At 43.0% G+C, this 22,243-nt stretch overlaps 1 protein-coding gene across 12 annotated transcripts in view; it reads right to left on the bottom strand.

Moving 5' to 3' along the window:
* FAM13A (family with sequence similarity 13 member A) overlaps nucleotides 1–22,243 on the bottom strand; it is a 362,418-nt gene that overhangs the window by 7,778 nt on the left and 332,397 nt on the right. For 11 of the 12 annotated variants that reach the window (XM_044224511.1, XM_044224510.1, XM_044224506.1 and 8 more), the window contains 7 exons: nucleotides 18,674–18,884; nucleotides 18,090–18,228; nucleotides 17,222–17,303; nucleotides 16,225–16,445; nucleotides 15,515–15,598; nucleotides 7,514–7,609; nucleotides 5,542–5,625 (listed from right to left, as the gene is read on the bottom strand). In XM_044224511.1, the coding sequence (XP_044080446.1) occupies nucleotides 5,542–5,625; nucleotides 7,514–7,609; nucleotides 15,515–15,598; nucleotides 16,225–16,445; nucleotides 17,222–17,303; nucleotides 18,090–18,228; nucleotides 18,674–18,884 (917 nt within the window). The remainder of the gene's footprint in view (nucleotides 1–5,541; nucleotides 5,626–7,513; nucleotides 7,610–15,514; nucleotides 15,599–16,224; nucleotides 16,446–17,221; nucleotides 17,304–18,089; nucleotides 18,229–18,673; nucleotides 18,885–22,243) is intronic. The other variant, XM_044224508.1, reaches the window with a different exon arrangement.

Genomic DNA, 22,243 nt, shown 5'->3' with positions numbered 1-22,243 from the left:
TCAACTGAATCTCAAAATCCCCAGCTCTGGGATAATACATAACAAAATCCACCACCAGCCATCAGTGCTTTAGGGATTCCATTAGTTGTGGGCCTTGGACATTATTTTTTATTAAGCTATCAACATCTACAGAAATGGAACAATATAATATTTCTATTTAAGAGTTGTGATTATAAAATTTTGTGGTTTCTTTTTTTTTTTTTTTTTTTTAAGATTTTGTTTATTTGACAGAGAGATCACAAGTAGGCAGAGAGGCAGGCAGAGAGAGACAGAGAGAGAGGGGGAAGCAGGCTCCCTGCTGAGCAGAGAGCCCGATGTGGGGCTCGATCCCAGGACCCTGAGATCATGACCCGAGCCCAAGGCAGAGGCTTTAACCCACTGAACCACCCAGGTGCCCCTATTTTGTAGTTTCTGATGCACAGAGTTTTAGGAAAGTTTTGAGATCAAAACATTTATGTTCTCGTGATTGGAATCCCAACATGCTTTTTTTTTTTTTTCAAGGAACATCCAAGGGCCACAGCTGTATTTTCCAGCATCCAAGATTCTAAGAAAAGTACGATATTCTCTATCTTGGCAATGGAATTAGAAAAACAATGAAGTCAAATTAGAGTTTCTTAGTGCCAATTTAAGTCTAAGGATGAAATCATATCAGTCTGAATGGAAGATTTTAAAAGAAGCAATTTACTGCCAAAATATATAGTCAGAGCAGATGAGAATATCCTAATAACTGGAAAATTTAAAAAGTGGTTCGGGGCACAGCTACATGAACAATAGCAAGTATAATATCAATTGTTCCAGTGAAACCAAGTGACTCCAGCACCAATGCAACAAATTAATCTCAGGAAGCCGGTGCAGTTCCACTGGTAGTCAAGGTACAAGTATGCAAACTGCCTGTGGTGGGTTTTCTTACCATAAAGTTGCTATGTTTGCAATGGTGCCTCTGACAAGAAATCATGCGAATAAACAAACAAGACAGGAAAAACAAAACAAAAAAAGGACCAGTATAAAACTAGGATGAGGGCGCCTGGGTGGCTCAGTGGGTTAAGCCGCTGCCTTCAGCTCAGGTCATGATCTCAGGGTCCTGGGATCGAGTCCCGCATTGGGCTCTCTGCTCAGCAGGGAGCCTGCTTCCTCCTCTCTCTCTTTCTGCCTGAGTCACTCTGCCTACTTGTAATCTCTCTCTGTCAAATAAATAAATAAAATCTTAAAAAAAAAAAGAAAAAACTAGGACGAAAGTACTGCTCTGAAGGCATGAAGATAAAATTGGTAAAAACTAGGTAGCTTTTCCAGATTCTCTGCTGTGACTTCAGATCGCCCATCTCTTCAGTTGGAGTAAATGCCTCATGGTTCATTTTAAAAAACTGAAATTATTAAAGACATTTTAAAATGTATAGAATAAAAGTGACTTTTAAAATTAGTAATTTAAAAGTTTCTCTCTCTTGCTCTCTTTCTCTCTCTCTCTTTTTTTTTTTTTTTTGTAAAAGGAGGTAACAATTCCCACCCTCTGTAATTTTTAGAAGGATTGCTTGAGATAAGGTATGTATCTGGTCCAGAGGCTCCAGATCAACTGTCTGACAACGCCACACCCCCTGTACTCCCGCCTCCCTGGATGAGGAAGGCCAGGTGGAACCACCTGGCCCTAAACTCTGTGGAGGCAGGGATTTGGGTCTGTCCATTCACAGTTTAGAGCTTAGCCAATGCCTGCATATGGTAAGTGGTTTAATTAATGTCTGTCAAACAGTCCAGTAATCTAGTTTTAAAAGAAAAATACAAATTACTGGAAGAGAGTATTACAATCCAAGACTGATAAGAAATAAAATCAGGTGTCTAGGCCTAATCAGTTATATCCCAAAGTTTTAAGAGAACTTAAAAACTTGAGAATGTGTCTTGCCTACATTGGGAAATCATGTATTCAAAGATGAGGTTTAACAAAACTATTCTCATCAAGCTGCAAAAAATCATAGGAAAAAAAAAAGAAATGACAAACTATATCTTGAAATTATATAACCATCTAGTTGTTGTGGCTATTGTGTAGATCCTAGAAGGAATGAAAACATAGATAATATATGAACAACTAAAAAAGAGTCCATGATCAACAGTGACTAGCAATGGCTCCCTTAAAACAAATGTTGGAAACTATTTTTCCTTTTTTGATAGGAATGGCATAATATCTGGGATTCAATAATTAATGAGGTGAGCTGATCTATGAAAGGACACTGATGGGATGCCTGGCTGGCTTAGTTGGTGGAACATACGACTCTTGGTCTCGGAGTTGTGAGTTCAAGCTCCATGTTCGGTGTAGAGATTACTTAAAAAAGAAAATTTTCAGACAAACAACAAAAAAAGAAAGCTGATTGTGAAAATCTGTACAGAGTGATGATGCAATGGTGATATGAATCTGAAGGGAAGTCTATAGCAGGTTGTTGACCTGACCCAGCCTTACTCAATATTCATCAATCACTTGGGTAAAAGACCCAAAAGGCATATTCACAAAATGCATAGATAATACAAAGAAGGGATGGATAATTGGTGTGTTGGAATACAAAATCTAGATTTAATCAATTTCATGGGGCTAGAATAGAAGTGTGGCCAAAAAAACTCCAGGTCCTACAATTTAGGTTAGAAAAAAAAGTTGGACATCAATGACAAGCAACCCATGGAAAGTGAAGTGAGGGATTGTTTCAATCAGCAGTGAGATGGGGCCATGGGCAGTGGTTCCCATCTGGGGGTGATTTTGACCCTAGTGGACCTTTCGCAAGGTCTGGAAACAGTTTTGGTCACAACTGGGGAGGGGGTGGTTGTTGGGCACTCCTGGCATCTCGTGGCCAGAGGCCAGCCCCCAGCGACAGCAAGCTATCTGGCCCCAAAATGTCTACAGTGCAGAAGCTGGATGCAGCTTTCTAGGGATGCTGCCCTAGAAAGAGAACAATGAACCCACAACACACTGAGAGTCACGTAGGCATGGACTAGTCAAACAAAGGGCCCTAACCATCCAGGTAAAGATCAGGACTAGTCCTTGGTCCACTGTCTATCTCGCTGGTGAAGTCCTACCTAAAGCACTGTTCAGTTCAGTGTATCAGAGGGACAGAGATAGACTGGTGTGATTAGAGCAGAACCACGAGGTTGCTGGAAGGTCTGGGACAAATATCGCATGAGGAATAGTAAGAAGAACTTGGAGAAAAAAACGTCCACAGGCCGTGGGTGAGCGTGGACAGGGAAGGCGATGGTAAAGGTATGGAGGGCTCTCAAGGAAGCAGCAGTTACACTCACTCCCATCTTGTTCCAACAGGCAACACTCAGCCTATTACGTAGAAAGCAATACATGAATAATAACTATAAATATTGTAATTTTAAATTATCTTTATACTTATCAAACTTATGCATTCTGAAACTGCATGTCATATAATTATTATTGACTCTTAGTATTCTAATATTGATAATGATACAACTAATAATATAATATAAAATAAGTTTTTAGTTACTATTGATGCTTAGCCCCATGGAATGAGTGCCCTTCTCCATTGCCGTAAATTTTCCAAGCTTGAGGACAGAATCACTTCGTAGAGATTGTGTCTCTATTCTGTCAGGTAAGTTTTAAAGGAAATTCTTATGTTGGATAGGAGAACTGACTGGACTATCTCTAGGATCTAGGAAGATCTAGGGCTTCAGAAACTGGGCTGGTTCTACTTCACACACATCTGTTTTCCTACCATAAGCATTTAAAACTAGGGGTGGCTTTTAAGGAAACCACCTTGATACAATCTTCTGATCTGAACCCACATCAAATTCTAAATTGTCTCAGAATTGCCAAGACTTAGTACAGTCCAAGCATATGCTAATAAGCCTAGCCAGTTGGAACAAAATGAACTAAAAGACAATACTATTTACAAAAGCAATGTAAGCATTGCAAAATTATCTGAAATTTTGACCACGACGTGGGCCAGAAGAAGAGCTATGGCCAAAATATACTTGTGAAAAAAATAAACTGAGCTGAACAAGAAGATTTGGAAGAATGCCCTCTTTTAAAAAGTGCATCATTAATATATCTTCCATTCATTTAATGAGACAATTATTAAATATCATATTTTGGATGTGTTAAAGAACACATTTTTATCTAGTAACAGTTCTATTGCTCATTTTCAATACACAAAATTGCCCAAATTTCTTCAATTACGGTGACTTCATTCTCATGTGAAATTACCAGCCAGACAAAATTTTTCTTCTTTCATCAACATCAAGTCTTATTATAAGAAAATAGCTCCAATTTTTAAAATATAATAGAGCATATTTGCCTAATTGTTTTGTTTAGAGCACTTTTATAGAATGAGTTCTAGGTAAAAGAATATGATAGTGAGTGTAATCATTGCCTACTACCTTATAATTAAGTATATGAATTACTGAAGGCCACTAAGAACAAAGAAAAGGGACAAAATAAATAAACTAAGATCAAAGACTGTGTAGCTTCTAGTACCTTACCTCAGTCATAACGATGAGGACCAGGCAGGACAATGGAGTGGTTCTCAACTGGTGTCCCTTGTGGGAATGAGGCTCTTGGGTTCTGGGATACTATTTCTAACTACAGTAGATAAATGACCATCCCAGGCTTAGGACTTTCCCAGAAATATGATAAGTGAAACTCCAATTGCTAACAAACAATCACTGATTGATTTAAAAAAAAAAAAGATTCTGTTTTTTCATTTCTAGAACACTATGGAAGGCAGTCCAGTTTGTTAAGTCACCTAGAAACAAAACTGCAAAAGACGCTGGTTGTGGTCCAGGCCAGGTAGCTCCCAACAGAGACACAGACAGAGATCTGGGGGCACGGAGTCTACTTCCCGTTCTAGCTAAAGGGGCCACTGAGGACGAGGATTACCTGTATATACCTGTATAGAACCCATAATTACTCCTGGGGTGAAAAACACCAGAGCACAGATTCCAGTGGCTGCTGGCGATGGCACCGCATTCACAGATCAGGAGATTATCAACTGAATCCGGAGGACTACATGTGCCAAGGGCAAGGCAAAAGGCAGGAGGAGTGGGCGAGTCGGCACCAGAAAATCGGGCAAAGGCAAGGAAGATACCTGTCTGCAAAATGATAATTTTTTTGTCGTGTGCTATCTAGATTGCCTTTGTTAATTCTAGGTTTTCTAGAAACTCAGTAAATAAGATTTTTAGGAAAGTTACCCAATGAGTTCATTGAAAAAGTTTCTGGAATACAGAAAATCCATTCCAAAGAGAAGAAAACAAACCAAAAAATATTGTGACCCCTGCCTCCACCAAATCCCTGAAAGCAAAATGAGAACAAAACAAATGACTGCAAGGTACAAAAAAGCAGGGGGATGAGATGAAACGAAGGAGATCAGCTTGGCCCTAGGATCAGTGAGGCGGGGCTGCTGGTGGTTAGTTACGAGCAGCTGACGATTCTGAAGGCACAGCACAAGCACCGTGGGCCCCATTGCCGCTGAGCCCCGCCCTCCCCCTCATCCACAGGAGGAGGGGAGGCAGGGAGAGAATGGAAGCCAGTTTGGGAGATGTCTTCACCTTTATCTCCTTGAAGAAGGAAGCCGTTTCGCCCTCGATAATTGGCTGCAGCAAAGGGCTTCTCCGCTTGCTGGAGGGGGATCCCTGTGACAGGTGTGGACAAGGTGGTTATACTCTGAACCCCTCTCCCTTGCCCTCCAGGCCTCTGCCTCCTCTGGGTCACTAGGATTCATCACTGACTTTGACCTATACACCCTAACCCCTCCCCACCAAACAGTCCCAGGAAAACCAGAGACAACCAAAGTTCTTGTCTGAGGTGCTGCTTCATTCCAGAGCCCACAGCCCCAAGCCAAGGAGGCCACAGGACAGCAAGACTAGCCCACGAGCATGCTAACTGAACGCAGAAGGAGCCTGAGGAGAGACACTGGCCTGCTGCTCCTCCCCTCTCCTCCCTGATGACAGAGGAATGAGAACCCAGGAACCGTCAGAAGCTTTGAGCACAACATAGGCTGCTGAGGGGATTCAGATGTTGTGCAGCCTCCCTGCTGTGCATTTTCCTTATTGAGAGACACCTGCTGAGGGCACACAGGGCTCCTGACTGGACAAGGAAAGGAGTTCTTAGATTGAATTCTTTCGTTGGTTAGTTCACTAATTTTTCTGGGAAGAATTTCTAGAGAAGTCGCTTTCTACTAACACACCTGCCTGAAGTCTGCCTGAAGTCTGGATCCTCCCTCATTCCTAGGGACAGATACACTGTTAAAAGTAATACAAAGATCTTATCTTAGAAATAAACAAGGAGGGGCGTCTGGTTGGCTCAGTAGGTGGAGCATGTGGCTCTTGATCTCAGGGTTGTGAGTTTGAGCCCCACGTTAGGTGTAGAGATTGCTTAAAAAGAAAATCTTTTTTTTTCTTTTTTCTTTTTCTTAGGATTTTATTTATATATTTGAGAGAGAGAGAGAGAGAGAGAGAGCATGTACACGCACAAGCAGAGGGAGCTGCAAAGGGAGAGGGAGAAGCGGGTTTCACAATGAGCGTGGAGCCTGACGTGGGGCTCAATCCCAGACTCTGGGATCATAACCTGAGCCAAAGGCAGACACTTAACTGACTGAGCCACCCAGGCACCCCAAAAAGAAAATCTTAAAAAGAAAGAAAGAAACAAGGAGATTTAAAGCAGGAACTGAACAGCAGCAGCTAAGATGGCCTCCATTTTAATAACAACATAAAAGCAAGGCTGTGGCTGCTTACTAGAAAGTTTAAAAGTCAGCAGAGAAAGCCCCCTGTACTCCCGGAGGAGAGCACTGGGCCAGAGGCAAAGGATGCCCCAGGAGATGGACAGGGCAGTAAGGCTCACTCACAAGCTGGGTGGAAATATAGGGGGCAATACTAGAATAAATATGGAAGGAGGGCATGCTGGCCAGTGCCTTAAGACAAGATGCTGTTCCATACTCTGGACAAAATCAAGATTCAGAGGCCAAAAGCAGTTGCGTGTCAGTCAGAGGATGGCAGCCGGTGACGGCAGCCACCCAGGTACTAGCCTCCCAGCCTTTAGTTCCACCTCAGCTTCTCTAGAGCCTCCCCAAAGAGGCTGCTCTCTGGAGGTCCTTAGGATTTCTCCCTGGGGAGGATTCCCAGTGGGACTATCCCTCTCTTGGAGGGAGAGAGAAGATTTGGGACCGGAGAGGCCTCTGGACTAGAGGAGCCTGGAGAAAGCACAGCCCTGTCCTGCTGGCGCTCGGTCTCTGAGGGAAGCGTAGGGGGTCAGCCCAGCACCAGTTGGACCGACGCCTACAACAAAGCATGCTGCCCAGAAGAAAACAAAATTCTAGCAGCTTCAGATTTGCTCATGTGGGCAAACGTCGTCTCAGAGGTCTTAGATACATTCTTCATGCCCCAAGCGGATGGGCCATAAGTATTCATGCCAGGTTCAACTATTAAAGCCCACTCCTCAGTGAGAAGGCAGCGTGGGGCGCTCTCTCACCACAGCCAGGACCCACCCTGCAGGCGGTGAAGCGCAGAAAGGTGCCGTACTCACAATGATGGGGATGGTGTTGGCTCGGGACAGGATCTGCTTGACCAGCCGGTATCTGTCATACAGTGGCTTCATTATCTGACGCTCGTTCTTGCTTACCTGAAAACAAGAGCATCAGGGCTAAGAAGCTGCCTCTGCTAGTCAGGCTAGCAGCGGCTCAAGCATGTTCTGGGCCTGGGGGAAATCCAGAGGATTCAGCTCCACTTCCCCCATTCTTGCAAAACTCATGTAAACGGGTGGTAGTATTTAGTCAGAGAATGTTTAAAATATCTACTTCAGCGGCAGGTCTTTGGAAATCACTCCATCGTCATATTGCTTTTCCTCAATCAAAGCTATGACCATGATTGGTTCCCTGTTTAAACTATTCAAAGTCATTTACAATTTTCCAGATCCAGGGAAGAAGAAAGCATGTATTTCTATGATAATCCTTAAACTGTGCAGCTCTGTGATCAGTTTTTATTACTTTTGTTTTACAGGTCTTTCTCTTCCATGAAGTTGTTTTTGTTTTTAAGGACAAGATTCTGGCAAACCGTAGGTTTTCAAGAAACACCTGCCAGTAGACTGCATGGATGGTCTCCTCTCCAGGGCCCTGAGATCCGGCAGGGCGCTAACAGACATAGAAGGGACTGTGTCCACAGGAAGTGGGGAGGAACCAGGCGAACCCCCTGGTGTTGTACAAGAAGCCCGTCATCACTTGCTACCTCTTCTTCCTGTCAGACCTCAAGCCCCAGAGAAAAACTAGGGTGTCTCATCCCTCTTTGCCTAGTTCCCTATAGCCTGGAATCGCCTCCTCTCTGCTCCTTGGATTGGCAGAGGAGCCACCTCCCCCATGCAGCCTCCTTCCAACACTTCTTCCCCACTCTGAGAGACCTCACACACCTCTGTGTCACCTACTGCAACCTGTGTACACTGCATAGCCCCACCCGTGCTTTGCTAGCGACCGAATGTGCATGTCCCCTCCAACCTAGTGCCCCATGGGATGGTATTGGGCACTGGGGCTTTGGGGGATGGTAAGGTCATGAGGGTAAAGCCCCCACAAACATGGGTAGTGCCCTTGTAAAAGAGACCCCAGGAGGTCCCCTGACCCCTCCTGTCATGTGAGGACAGCAAGAATATGGCTGCCTGTGAACCAGGAAAGGGCCCTCACCAGACACCGAATCTATCAGTTCCTTGCACTTGGCCTTCCCAGCCTCCAGGACTATGACAAATAAATCTCTGTTGTTTATAAGGTGCTTGTGTATGGCATTTTATTACAGCAGCCCCAGCAGATGACACATTTTATACTCTACAGTAACTATCTGTTGGCACATCTGTCTCTTCTTCAAGACTGTAAGCCCCCTGAGAGCGCAGTAGGTGTTTCTGGATCCCTGGAAACTATCTCAGTGCCTGACATAATGGAAATATTCCATTAGTATGTGTGAAGTGAGAGAGTATTTCAAACATAAATGTGTATGCCAATGTATAGGTATGCATGCATTTCCCTTCTTTACTTAAATGCCAACAGAGATTACTTATATCCCTTCTTTCTGTATTTCCTCTTTGTTTCAAGTTTGCGGTCTGTCTTCGGCACTCTATTTCCCCTGGACACACAAGGCAAGAGTTACAGAGGTAAGGAAGAGCAAATGGTATTAGGGGCCTGCTGGGCCTTCTGCTCTGAAGACAACTGTGGATTATGCACAAATGGATTACTCCTTTGTAACCTTTTCTATCTGCCTTTCTCAAAGTGGTCAACAGTGAGTGATCTCTGGCCGAACTTCACCTGCCAGGATAGGTCACTCTCATTGGGCAGAAACAACTTGTGGACTTATTTTCTATGAACAGCAATAAGAATCTTTTCTATTTCTTCTTAATAACACAATATTGAAAAGCACATGGCATTTTCCTATCGTTAGCTGCCATATCAAAAGGAGTTTTAAAACTGGCATTTCATAGAAGATGACCATCCAAAATGAAAGGGAACACAGAAGTTATATTACATCAGAAAGACTGAGGATCATATGATAGGTGTTCCTACTAGACGCACCCACTGCAACGGCTAACATGAGACAACAGATGGTGTCAAGCAAGGGTCAGCGAGGATGCGGAAGGACTGGAAATCTCCTTCACTGCTGCTTTGAGCAGAGCACGCTGGACAACTATTTGGCAGTGCCTGCTAAAGTTGCACATGTGAGTCCTCGGTTCTGCTCTTAAGGGTAAAAAAACACCACCAACAAGTGTAGCCTCAAGCTCACCAAGAGACACACAGAATAATGTTCACAGCAGCACTACTTAGAATAACTGCAAACTGGAAACCACCCACACGCCCAGCAAAAGAACAGATACGCTCCCCCAGCTGAACACCGCACAGCAATGAGGATGAGTGGGCCACAGCTACGGGCAACACCATACACTGACCCCACAAAAAGACAGCCACGTAAAATAAGCCAGATACTACCGGCACGAGAGTACCGTAAGAGTCCACTTAGTAAGTTCAGAAAGAAGCAAACAGAAGTTAAGCTTTAGAGTCAAGGTAATGGTTTTCCTTGATGGAGCGGAGGTCTTGGTATTGACTGGAAGGGGACAAGGAGCAGGGCTTCTGGAGGAGGACTGGCAACATTTGTTTCTTGGTCTGGATGCTGGTTACCTGGACTCGTTTACTTGGTGAAAATGCATCAAGACATATAATTACACTTTGGGCTTCTTTCTGTATTTACGTTATACTTCAACGGCAGTTCAACAACAGCCACAGGTAAGTCCGAGGAGTAGAAACAGAGGGGCCTGTACGATCTCACATGTGAAACGACACAGTTCAGGACTGGGACACATGGAATCACTTTTTAAACACAATGTATAGCCAGGAAATGTGTTGTGGATGAGGTTAAGGCGCATCCTAGCTGTCAACCCATGACATGTGGTGAAATACTGCGCAAGATCAATAATCGATAGTTCAGTGGACAAAAGACCTAGGAAAATAACAATAATAAGGAGCTAGCATCTCCCATTGTGGACTTGCATCCTATTCTTTGCTGCTTGGCATGGACTTGCATCCTATTCTTTGCTGCTTGGCAGAAACATTTCTGGATTGTAGAAGCAGAGTGTGGATTTTAGGAGGAGATTTTGCTAGTAAAACCAGCCAGATGTGGCAAATTTGACAGAAGCCAGTTTCCTCTCTAATTCTTTGTTCACATTTTCTAGTTGGAGCAGATGAAGAGGCTCATTGGCTCAGTTCTTTGGCTTATGACACTGATATTTAGATTTTCTATGAATTGTTCATGTTTTAAATTGATGATCCTCAGGAACTAATCACCTGTGAGTGATTTGATAAAGTCCAGTTTCTGACTCTGGTCTCATCCTATTTCCACCAAAGTAAACACTGGCATTTGATAGAAGAAATATTAGAGATCTTTAAATCTGAGCAGTGAAAAGAATTAATGCTACTGGATTTACACCAGAATTATATTCATGATCTGTATCTGAAACATTTTTTAGTAGAGCCAGAATGTAGCCAATAGTTCCATAAACAAAGCAGGGCCATGGCTGAACTGTTAAGAAAAAGGGGGGAGGGGGTCAGCTGATATTAAATGGACCATGGGAAAACTGGAAGTTGATATCTCTTATTCTTGAGTCATTGGCTGCTTGGAGATTTTGTTATTGATGACAAACGGCCTTTGAAGAGCCAGTAAAATTCTCTGAGCCTTGATTTCCTGATTGGTAAACTGCAGAATTCAGATTAGATTCAGATTAGAAAATCTTTGTGATCTATAGTTGCTTGGAAATAACTTTAGGCCAAGCATGTAATACATCATATTTTCTATTATACTTTTACTCCTCTTGCTTCAAACCTTTATTAAATTTTTATTTAGGTGGGAGCTCTGAATGGCTTTCCAATGTGTGGGAATAGGGTTATTACTAAGATGTATTTTTGTGCACAAATCAGAATAACATAAAAACCTAGATGCAAACTTCTAAAGGGCAAAAGCAGCTCCTCCCATTCTGTCTTTGCTTTAAAAAAAAAAAAAGATTTTATCTATCTATCAACCTATCTATCTATGTGGAGAGAACACATGAGTAGGGGGGAAGGGGAGAGGGAGAAAGAGAATCTCAGGAAGACTCCATGCTGACCACGGAGCCCAAGATGGGCTTCAATCCTAGGACCCTGAGATCATGACCTGACCTGAAATCAAGAGTCAGACGCTTAACTGACAAGCCACCCAGGTGCTCCAGTCTTCATTTTTGATTAAAGAAGTCTTCAATGATCCCTTACTACTCTATTTGGTTGCTCTATAAAGTCTCAGATAATATTTCCAGGTACCAAGGGAACATCAGCCAATAGTTAATCCACATTTAAACAGGGGAAAGTCTTTGACACAATTACAAAAGGCCCAATTAGACAACCGCATTTGCCTGCCTTTATCTTTTGTGATGGTTTCTGTCTTAGCTTTAAATAAAACTTCCTTACAGAAACACCCATTCAGGCTCTGTTACCTGGACAGTGTGCCACACAGGTGAAAGAGAAAATGACTCAGGATTTTAATATGGAGATAAGGACAGAATCAGAACCCTGGAACGTCAGATTTAGAAGAGCCTTATTTTTTCATACGATGAAACTAAACCCTGAAGAGGGTAATGACTTGCCCAACGCAATAGATTTGGGTCAAGAGCCCAGGTTTAAGGACTCCTAATTGTTTTCTTTCCATTCAAAAATAAGATATGAACTAAAGTAGGATCATAAAACAGTGAAGACATACTAAAATGTCATGATTAAGCATTTTCCTCTAAGAGGGTTTGACCAAGTTGTTCTCTTAATATAGAGATTTCTGCCTTCCAGGCTCAGAGCTCTGTCTAGGTTGAGCTCACAAGACCTCTACCTATAAACAGCGGCTAAAGGCATCACTTTGTGAGAAATGATGCCACAGACAGACGAGAAACTATATAGCCTCAAAATCTTCTTAGTAAAACAACTGGCTTGAGTTTATGTGTGGAGGGTACCACTGAGTCATAAAACTACAAGCAGGAGAAGACAAATGAGTTACATTCTTATAACTACTGCATTTTGGCCCATCAACTCAGAAAGAGACAACTCTCTCCTCTTTATTATCAGGTAATAATAGTCGACTGGGCAAAGATCAGATCATCCCAAATAGCAGATGGACAAAGGGATATATATATATATATATATATAGCCATATATATATGGCTTCAGAGTCTGCATTTAAATTTGAACAGAGTGTGTTTCGTGTCATGTTAGTTCCCAAGATGTTAGAGCATAACATGAAAATATACTGATGAGGAAGAGACTCAAGGAGAAACCAGAAGCTCTGAGAAGCAACACATTCCTTCTAGGTTGTCATCAAAGAGGGATGTGTACCACAGTGACCTGAAGTTATGAGTTGTACTTTCTGTGACACGGTCTTTTGATGAGATCCTGAAGTGTTGAAAGGACATGCTTTCACAATAATTAGTAGGGATTTATGTGCCCTTGAGTAACTGAGTGTGTTTTGTTTCTCATTCACGTGTCACTCTGTGGATTGTACTGTTAAAGCAAACAGCCTTGTTTAAAAAAATGTACAAGAGCAGCACACAACTGTTTTTGGCCTGTGATTCTGACAGTCAGTCATTGTCCTTTCAAATCTGTAGACTCGGCAAAAATGCATGAGCTTTGAGCACCTGCTTTTCTAAAAACAAACAAACAAACAAACAAAAACCAAAAAAACCCAGCTGGGGTTTGGAATGATAGGCTAGCTCTGAAAACCCATGTATTTTTCTTTTAGGAAGAGGGTTGCCCAAATGGTATTTACAGTTCAGGGTCCACGGCAACACCACAGACCTAAGAATGAGAAGTTTACTCTTTGATTCTCACACTGGCCAGATATCAAATGAACTCTGTTTTTCCTGAGGAGGCTGGGGCACCATGTTCCAGAGGGAGGTAGAGAGTCTGACCACGAACCAGCAATGAATGCTACTCAAAGTTCTAGAGCACTTGTTCCCTGCCCCATGAGATGTTAGTATCCAGACCCAAAACAGTCTCCTTCCAACATCTGAAAGAATGATGAGAGAAAAGCGAATAACAGAGAAGGGCGAAGAACTAAGATTTCATATTCCTAATGATAAGAGCACTAAAACAGGTATGTTCTCTCTCCTGAGTCCATCACTTAATAAGAAGATGGCCGCAGATAGCAGATCATATACTTGTAGCAGAAATGACAACATTATTGACTGGGGAACCCCTGAGCCACCTGCTAAGCCACCCAGCCCACTTCCTCAGTGCCAGATAGCCCACAGGTAAATGCGTCTGCACATGGCTGAACTGTCCATGACAAGCTGCAAGGGGCAGCTACGGTACAGACAAAGTACTCAACTCCTACCTCAGTAGCCTAGAGCTCCAGGGCTGGCCTCAGTAGGACTGGGATCTGACTCTTGGTCTGCTGATCCCGGGAAGTGCACAAGTTCCCTCCTCCTTCCCCACCTGCCTGGTGGCCACAAGGAGATCTACACTTCAAAGGCTCTGAGCCAACAGTGGAGAAGGGGCTCCTCTCTGCTATAAGGACTTCAGTTCTACTTCTCCAGATTTTGAATCCTCCAGGAGAAAAGGACAAGTTTCACAATATGTTTAAGCTCCAGTGCATTTACTATTTGGTTCAATGCCTTTAAAAAATCCAAAACAAAACTTGGCCTGAAACGTGACCATTATCCTGGAGCACCAGTATTTTTCCACTCTAGGGATAGGCCGTAAAATCAATCATCAGCAGCCCCACAGGTTTTTTTTTTTTTCTTTCTTTAAATTTAAACCTGATACATTCAGAACCACAAATATCACAGATGATGCATTCCACAGTTTATTGGGCACATGGTGTCAGGTGTTTGTGCTAGATGCTGACATCAGGCGCCCTTTTAGATGAACAAAACCCAGAACTCCTGTCCTTACAGATCTTAGAGTTTGGTACATTATTCTGGAAGCTTCTTTATTCAAAAGAGCATATTTTACATGAAAATACTATCTCCATTATATAGCCGGGGCTGGGACTGAAGAACAGACCTCTGCATTTTGGCTGTATACAAATGCTTCTGGGAATATAAACTTCCTGCTTTTTTACAGCTGCTCTTAAGAACTTGTTCTGTTGGGTTCTTGACAGCACTCTCCACAGAATGTCACCGAAAGTAACTGACAAGGATATCTGATTATGAGTTTCTTTCTTTCTTTTTTTTTAAAGATTTTATTTATTTATTTGACAGAGAGAGATTGCAAGTAGGCAGAGAGGCAGGCAGAGAGAGAGAGAGGAGGAAGCAGGCTCCCTGCTGAGCAGAGAGCCCAATGTGGGACTCGATCCCAGGACCCTGAGATCATGACCTGAGCCGAAGGCAGCGGCTTAACCCACTGAGCCACCCAGGCGCCCCTGATTATGAGTTTCTTAAGGAATAGAGCAGAAGCCTACTGTGCCACGGTCTCCCCCAGGACTAATGATCAGCATGCAATAACCACACTTTATAACAAATGGCTCTCAATGCTTCCTGTCGCTAGGAAAAGGCAAAGTCATATTTTGGATTCCTCACACTTCTGGTTCAGGATGGTGCTTGGAACTTCTCAGAAGATAAACACTGGCCTCGGCTACACTGAAGTGAGATTGAATTTTGGGGCAAGTCATACTAGTTTAACACCTTCATTTTAGGGATAAGAATGTCTTGAGTCAGTGACAGCTTATGGGGGCAGAGCTAGGGACAGGGAAGCCTCTAGAGCTTTGTGTACTCATCTACAACCTACACCCCCCTCCACCACTGTCCCTCTGAAGCAGAATGCTAGTGACTACATGTTAGCGGCAAACTTGTTTCTTTGGAACTCAAATTCAGCATCTTCTCAACAGGGGAAACGTCTCCTCAGTTTAGCCTTCAGAGAGCTTAGGTCTGCTGAAAATAGGAAGTCATCTCCTAAATATCAGGAAAACTCACGTATCAAATGCTGAACATAGAAGATTCATTTCTAAAGCCACACATTTGGCCCCAAGCAGGAAACCCAGTCCATTCACATACCGGCCGTCCATGAATGCTTTCGTAATATAACAGAGCTTTCTGCAGGGCCACTTTCTCGTTGGCAATCTGGTCTTTGGTCATATCCTGAATAAACACAAGGAGAGAGAAATCAAAGTTGGGGAAATATTTATGAACACTCCTGCTTCTTTCGGTCAGCAAATTTCCTCAAGGAAGTTAAAAAGAATCCTCCTACAGTCGTTCCTCGGAGCGCTATTCAAAGCTCACTTAGGAATTAGCTCTTCCTGGCTTTCTGCTGGCAACAGAGAAAGCAGAGCAGAGCCATCGTCAACTACCTGTGGCTCCCATGTGGCAGCAAAGGCATGCTGAGGTTAGCAAGGCTGTCAGGCACATGGAGCTTAGCTTAACAGCCCAAGTGATGACTACAGTCACAAGTTACACAGTCCCAAAGGATCATCTACAGCCCTTCTACTCCAGAGCCATCAAACCGTCTGTCAACCCCAACGGCCTCTTTCTGCAATCTCTATATGAGAGTGTTCTGCTTTCAAAGGGTCATCCTAAACCAAAGTACTAGCACTGAAAACACTCTCGGGCTGCTCCATCTGCTTCTCCAGACATTTAAGAGTGTGGGGGATGAGGGTGTGGGAGGTCTGAGCAGATGTCACTGTGTCCCCCACAGGGACCCATGTGTCGGGCCCTATGTTTCCACCATGTTGACTAGCAGTTGGCTTGGGGCTTCTGAATCCCCACACCTTAATGTCCTCAGGACGGCTGCTTTCTGCCCGCTTCTCCTGGAGCTTCCTCTGGATGGATTCCAGGGTGGCCTCGACGCTGGGCTTTACGGCTTTATCGATGAGCTCTTGCTTCTTCTCATCTTCTTTCTCAAGCTGGGAACCGAAACTCTTGGGCAGTGTGTTGCTTCGCTGCCGCATCCTGGGGGTTAGGTCCTCTTCTGATATCTTTAGTTTGGACTCTAGTTTGAAAACATATGGGGGTGGTGACATATAAGAATTGATGTCTGCTGAACCTCAGTTGTTTTTCTGTGATGTTAGTAACCATGTAGCCCCATCTTTTTTTTTTTTTTTAAGAAAATATCTAATTATAACAGTAGTTGAAATCCCTAGGTTATTATGTAAAACCTGAGAAAATGCTAACATCTTCTTGGACTATCTGGAGTGCTTCCCTAACTGGAGTTCCTGAGAAAGCTTTAGCCATGTAAGATCCATGCTTTGTCCACACCCACAGGTTTGCTGTTCTCAGAACGTGGTAGATGTTTCTATATCCACTCCCTCACTGTTGAAGAGCACCGACTGATCCAGCACCTCACTCTGGCCAGCTTTCTCTGGACAACTTACAGATGTCATTTTGGAATTATTTTCCCTTTGTATTCCATGTGGTTGTTTATATGACTATCTTCTAAGAGATAGCATGCTTTGGAGGAACAAGGGCCCAATCCTTTTTGTGTTCCTCCATGCTTACAGGTCTTCTCCTAACACCAGAGCAAATGAAAAGTCATGATTTAGTTAAATGGGGAAATGCCACAGAATTTGCATCTTAGCTGACCCTGGTTGTCCTGTGATGGAGACCATGGTGAGGTATGGGGTAGGTGTGCTCTGAACACCAAGAAGGCTGGGAAGCACGTCAAGGAATTTGTCTTCTCTGAACTATTTCAGCAGTGGCACTCAGGATGCAGTGATACTGTGAATTCTGCAAGTGAAAATCATGGCAGAGGTCTAAAACTTTACCTACCTTTAAGCTGTTTCCGGAATTTGGCAAGGTCATTTGTCCATTTTAGAACCTCTGGATTGGCTGCTTTGTCACTGTGGGAAGGCTGAGAAAAGGAAAATCTAATGTAAATGTATACAAACTGGCGCAGGGAGCCCAATGTGGGGCTCAATTCCAGAACCCTGGGATCATGACCTGAGGGGCAACTGAGCCACCCAGGTGCCCCATGATCAGATTGTTTTAAAGAGGAAGAGAAAGTCGAGTCCCACTGGGAAAAAATTCAACATGAACAATCAGAGCAAACATCATAAATGTAATTCCATTATCTTTCTTTACATCTGGTTATTTTTGATGCTTTCAAAGAATTCCTCACAGGCAAAATGCTGGACTTCTATGAAGTCCATGGTCCTGTTTTAGGAGTCAGAGGGTTTAAGCTGTTGGGCTAACAAAATGGAAAGCAGAGGGGGGTACGTTTTACGCTGGGATCACCACGTAAAATGCCTTTCTGCCACTCTTGGGGGCAATGCTTAGAGAGAAGAATGAGGTCAGTACTGATGAAATTTTAGAAGATAATTTTGAACTAAGTTTTAGCCAAAATAAAGAGTCACTTAATGATCTTTCCCATTCCTTCTCACAGAATTTATAAGAGGTCAACTAAAACACCGAATCATTTGAAAGAATACCCAATTCAAGGAAAATGCTGATGTATGACATCTGGGGCTTCTCAGGGTTTACTATCCAGTTTTTATCGTCTTTTTGTTTTGAGGCTCTCTAGAAACCTCCCTTAACTTTTTGTCACGTTTCCAAGTTGCTGATATGCTGGCATGAGGGTACTGTCAGGGGACGGGAGGGGATGGGAGGGGCCAGGACAACCCTGCGAGGAGACACTTACTCTGTACTTCCTCTCCTCTTCAAATCTATCTTCGAACTTTCGGATCTTCTTTTTAAGGCTCTGAATCCTTCGCGTGAGCTGGGCCGGTGTCAGGTCCTCCCGCTCGTCATCATAGGACCCGAGAGAGGAGCTCCGGCGCCTGTGAGGGACATCGAGTGGGGCATTCATTGCCTGCACAGGGGCTTGGGGGTGGGGATGCAGCACGGAGGGATGGGGTCCCAACAGTCTCCATCCTCTCCAATAAAAGGAAGTGTACTACCAGTTCATTTCGTGACCCTGAGCTCTCTATGTCCCACCTATCAACGGGTCCCAGTTTCTCTCGCTCACATTTACAATTAGCAAAGGGAGGACTGAAATATGCACTGCAGACCTGAAAGTTAAATTTTAGATAGCTCTGGAAAGGAAGTGCTAGTGGAGATGCAGTATGTGGCGCTCTAGTCGGGCCAACTGAAAAACAAAGCAACAGAGCCCGTGTCCTAAGATGGAGTATTCCCAGTATGCCCTTCTGCAGACCTGCAACACCATTCCCATTCTTCCTAATGTTAGGGCGATGATGCATTGGCTTACCGGCAACACAAACATACCTCATGAAAGAATGGGAATTTGGGGGAGAAGGAGGCACTTCCGTGTCATCCAGGTATTGCCTGCTCTGCCCATAAGCATAGAACCGAGGAGAGAGCATGGGGTCACTGTCTTCATCCAGAAGCTGGCGAATCAGGCGTCCCGCCTGAGGGGAGAGGCGTGCTTCATCAGAGTCCACGTTCTCCTGCTGCCATGAGAAGGTAGGGATAGGCTCTGCAAAATACAGAGGAGAAGAAGTCAAAATTGCTTATGGAAGCATAACTGTTTCCCAAGTGTTCTGAATGCTTTAGGAGGCACTGAATTTACATGCGAACAACTCGCATTTCAGATTTAAGGTTCCGATGAAGAACACTATGCCCCGGCTGGCATCACCAATATATCTGACAGCCATGTCATTGCTTGTTTTCCAAAAAGAAGTTACTAGGGCCACCTGGAGGAATGACCTTAAAGAAGGAGAGCAAATACTGCATGCTTCCAACTTCCCTCCCCGGTCAGGGACAAGGACTGTCTCCCAGGTGAGGGCATTAGGGAGAAGCAAAGCATGGGCATCAAGGGGTGAGAGATTTGGCATCGTAGCTGCACGTCCCTCACTGGAACAACCGGGAAGTCACATTTGTCTTGTGAGAGCCCACTTACCTAGGAGTCTGCACCTCCCATTTAGGGCTTTCAGTAAGCTGTTCATGTGCTTCTGCTTAGTGCTGGGATTAGCATTTGTAAAATGTGTGTTTTGCACTTAAAATTTCAGAAGCTGCTCAAGACCACAATTAACATAAGATGCTTACATAAATTAGTCAAAGAGAAAAAGAAAAAGAAGAATGCTTTACAAAGGGTAAATCTGTACAAATTATTTTAGACAGTCTTTAAGAAAAAAATACACTCGGGGCACCTGGGTGGCTCAGTGGGTTAAAGTCTCTGCCTTCGGCTCAGGTCATGGTCTCAAGGTCCTGGGATGGAGCTCCACATCGGGCTCTCTGCTCGGCAGGGAGCCTGCTTTCCTTCCTCTCTCTGCCTGCCTCTCTGCCTACTTGTGATCTCTGTCTGTCAAATAAATAAATAAAATCTTAAAAAAAAAAAAAAAGAAAAAAATACACTCAAAGCAACATCCCGATTTGTCATTTTTGGAGGGAATGGGGTAGTATTTATTTCTCTTTCCTTCAAGATCCAACTCAGTATGCATTAAAAAAAAATTCCTATCAGATTTGAAAGATAGATCTCAGATGATGTAGGGTTTTTATTTGTAGCAGTCCCTGAATTTAAATAGAAGGTAGGCTTTAAGTATACTTAGGGATTAGTGTGACTTACACAAGGCTGTGATCCGGCCATGCTTGGAAATTCTGGAATTCCTAGAGCAACACTCATTCCTTCAGCTATCAAAGTGTTTATCAGATCTACTAAACTGTCTTAAACAAGTGCTTGTTCAGTATTTTATTTAAAAAGATCATATCATAATCATAGAACATGAGAGCTGGTTGAAACTCCATACACTATCTAATTTAGTGATTTCTCAACCCCAGCTGCACATTAGCATCATGAAGGGAGATGCACATAACTTCTAATGCTCCTCCCCTCACCAACTAAACAGAATATTGAGGTGAGGGCCCAGATACCAACCTCCCCACCTCTAGTACTTTAAAATCTGCCCAAGTGATCCTATATGCATTCAAGTTTAAGAATCACAGATTCAACCCAACAGATTATAGACAAGGAAACTGAAACCTGAAGACTCTAAGAGCAAATATCTAATCAATGCCAAGAGTTGGGACAAAAATGAAATCTCCTGACTTGAAGGACAGTGCTTCAATTTAGTACATGCCAGATGCCCCAATCACAAGGATGATTATCTGAAATTTTTGAAGACCCCACAGTAGGGGAGTTAAGCATATTAATGTAAGAAAAAATTGACCTTATGTGGAATGAGGTCCATAGGTTCTCATAATTTAAAGAGAATGAAGTTCTCTGGGAGCTCAGATGGTAATACAAATTATTTTAAAAAAATATGAAAGCATTGTTAAAGACAGATTTTTTTCCCCCCACTACTCTCAAAAAGTGGCAGGGAACATTCGGTAGACGTATCTGGCTAAATCTGGAGGTGCCCAGAAGTTGCCCCTCATTTGCACTAAAGTTTACAGAAGGCTCCTCGTAAGCATTAGGGCTCAGATAGGAGCAGCTCCAAACTACTGGCATAAAAGAGCAAAAAACTGATGAGCAGTGAGGGAAGGAGAGGGTAAGAGGAAAGTAATCCCTAGAGAAATAAGAAAAGTGTAGTGCTAAGTTACGGAAAATGGAACTATGAAACTGACCAGACCGTATCTTTAATTTCATGATAATTCTTAAGACAGCAGGGATTTTCTGTAAAGACTAATATTAACAGAGCCAGGCAGGGAAAGAGTTAAGAGGCAGCCAGAATAACCTCAGGGCAGAGTGGCAAAGGAGCAAAACAAGGGGGGGAAGGGCAAGTGGTGTTGGGGACAGAGGGCAGAGGCAAAGCAAAGTCTGATGTTGGTATTGGCACGTGAGTGTGCTAGCTAGTTGGACATTTCTACTCATAACAGTTTAGTTTGAAACGGTGTTACCTTAGATCCTGAAATCCTTTAATTTGTCTGAACCTAGCAGAATATCTCTTTAGAAATCTCACAAGTGATCTTTCACTTTTCGGTTACGTGTCCTCTGTGTACAAAATGAGAGTGTCTGTGACCATTTTCCAACCAGACCTCCACTAAGAAAGGTACCGTGATCCTGAATTAACAATACAACACGAATCATGGAACGGAGTTACACTTGTTTAGGGCTTTGTGGAGCCATTTATCAGATTTCCTTTGCATTAACACAGACTCATTCCCCACCGCTCACTTGAATGATAGATAAGAAGACCCAGTATGCCCTTTTCTTAACATCACCAGTGCTATATACGAAATATGCAGCTGAATTCTAGTTTATGGGTGACATTTTCTCTTAAAGGATATAGTTAGCATAAATGAATTCAGTAAAAAATGACAAATGTAAACCATTATGAATTTCAATTAACAAAGTAAAAGGTTATGTTGCATCATTAGTATGCATGTAGAACAGGAGTGAAGTTTCTCACCCATCCAACATAAAATGCTTGCATTTTTCTCTTCTCTCTCTCTCTCTCAGTTTCCATGGGTTAATTCATTTACTTTTTATTGAAATATAATTAATATACAGTGCTATATTAGTTTCAGGTGTATAATATTTAAGAATTCCTTGCATTACTCAGTGCTCATCAAGATTAGTGCACTCTTACTTCCTTTTCTCTACATCACCCATCTCCCCACCCTCCCTCTGGCAACCACCAGCTTGTAGGTAAGAGTCCATTTTTTGTCTCTTTTTTCCCCTTGTTCATTTGTTTGTTTCTTAAATTCCATGTAAGTAAAATCATGATAGTTGTCTTTCTCAGTGTGACTTATTTCATTTAGCATAATACCCTCTAGACCCATTCATGTTGTTGTAAACGGCAAGATCTCTCTTTCCTTTTTTTCTATCGAATTATAATTTAAGGCTCTTATAATGTATAAAATTACACACAATATATAGTTCAATATAACTAAATC

The sequence above is a fragment of the Neovison vison genome, chromosome 11, assembly GCF_020171115.1.
Source record: "Neovison vison isolate M4711 chromosome 11, ASM_NN_V1, whole genome shotgun sequence".
Lineage (NCBI taxonomy): Eukaryota > Metazoa > Chordata > Mammalia > Carnivora > Mustelidae > Neogale > Neogale vison.
The sequence above is the reverse complement of the archived record's forward strand: the minus strand, read 5'-3'. Positions and strand labels throughout refer to the sequence as shown.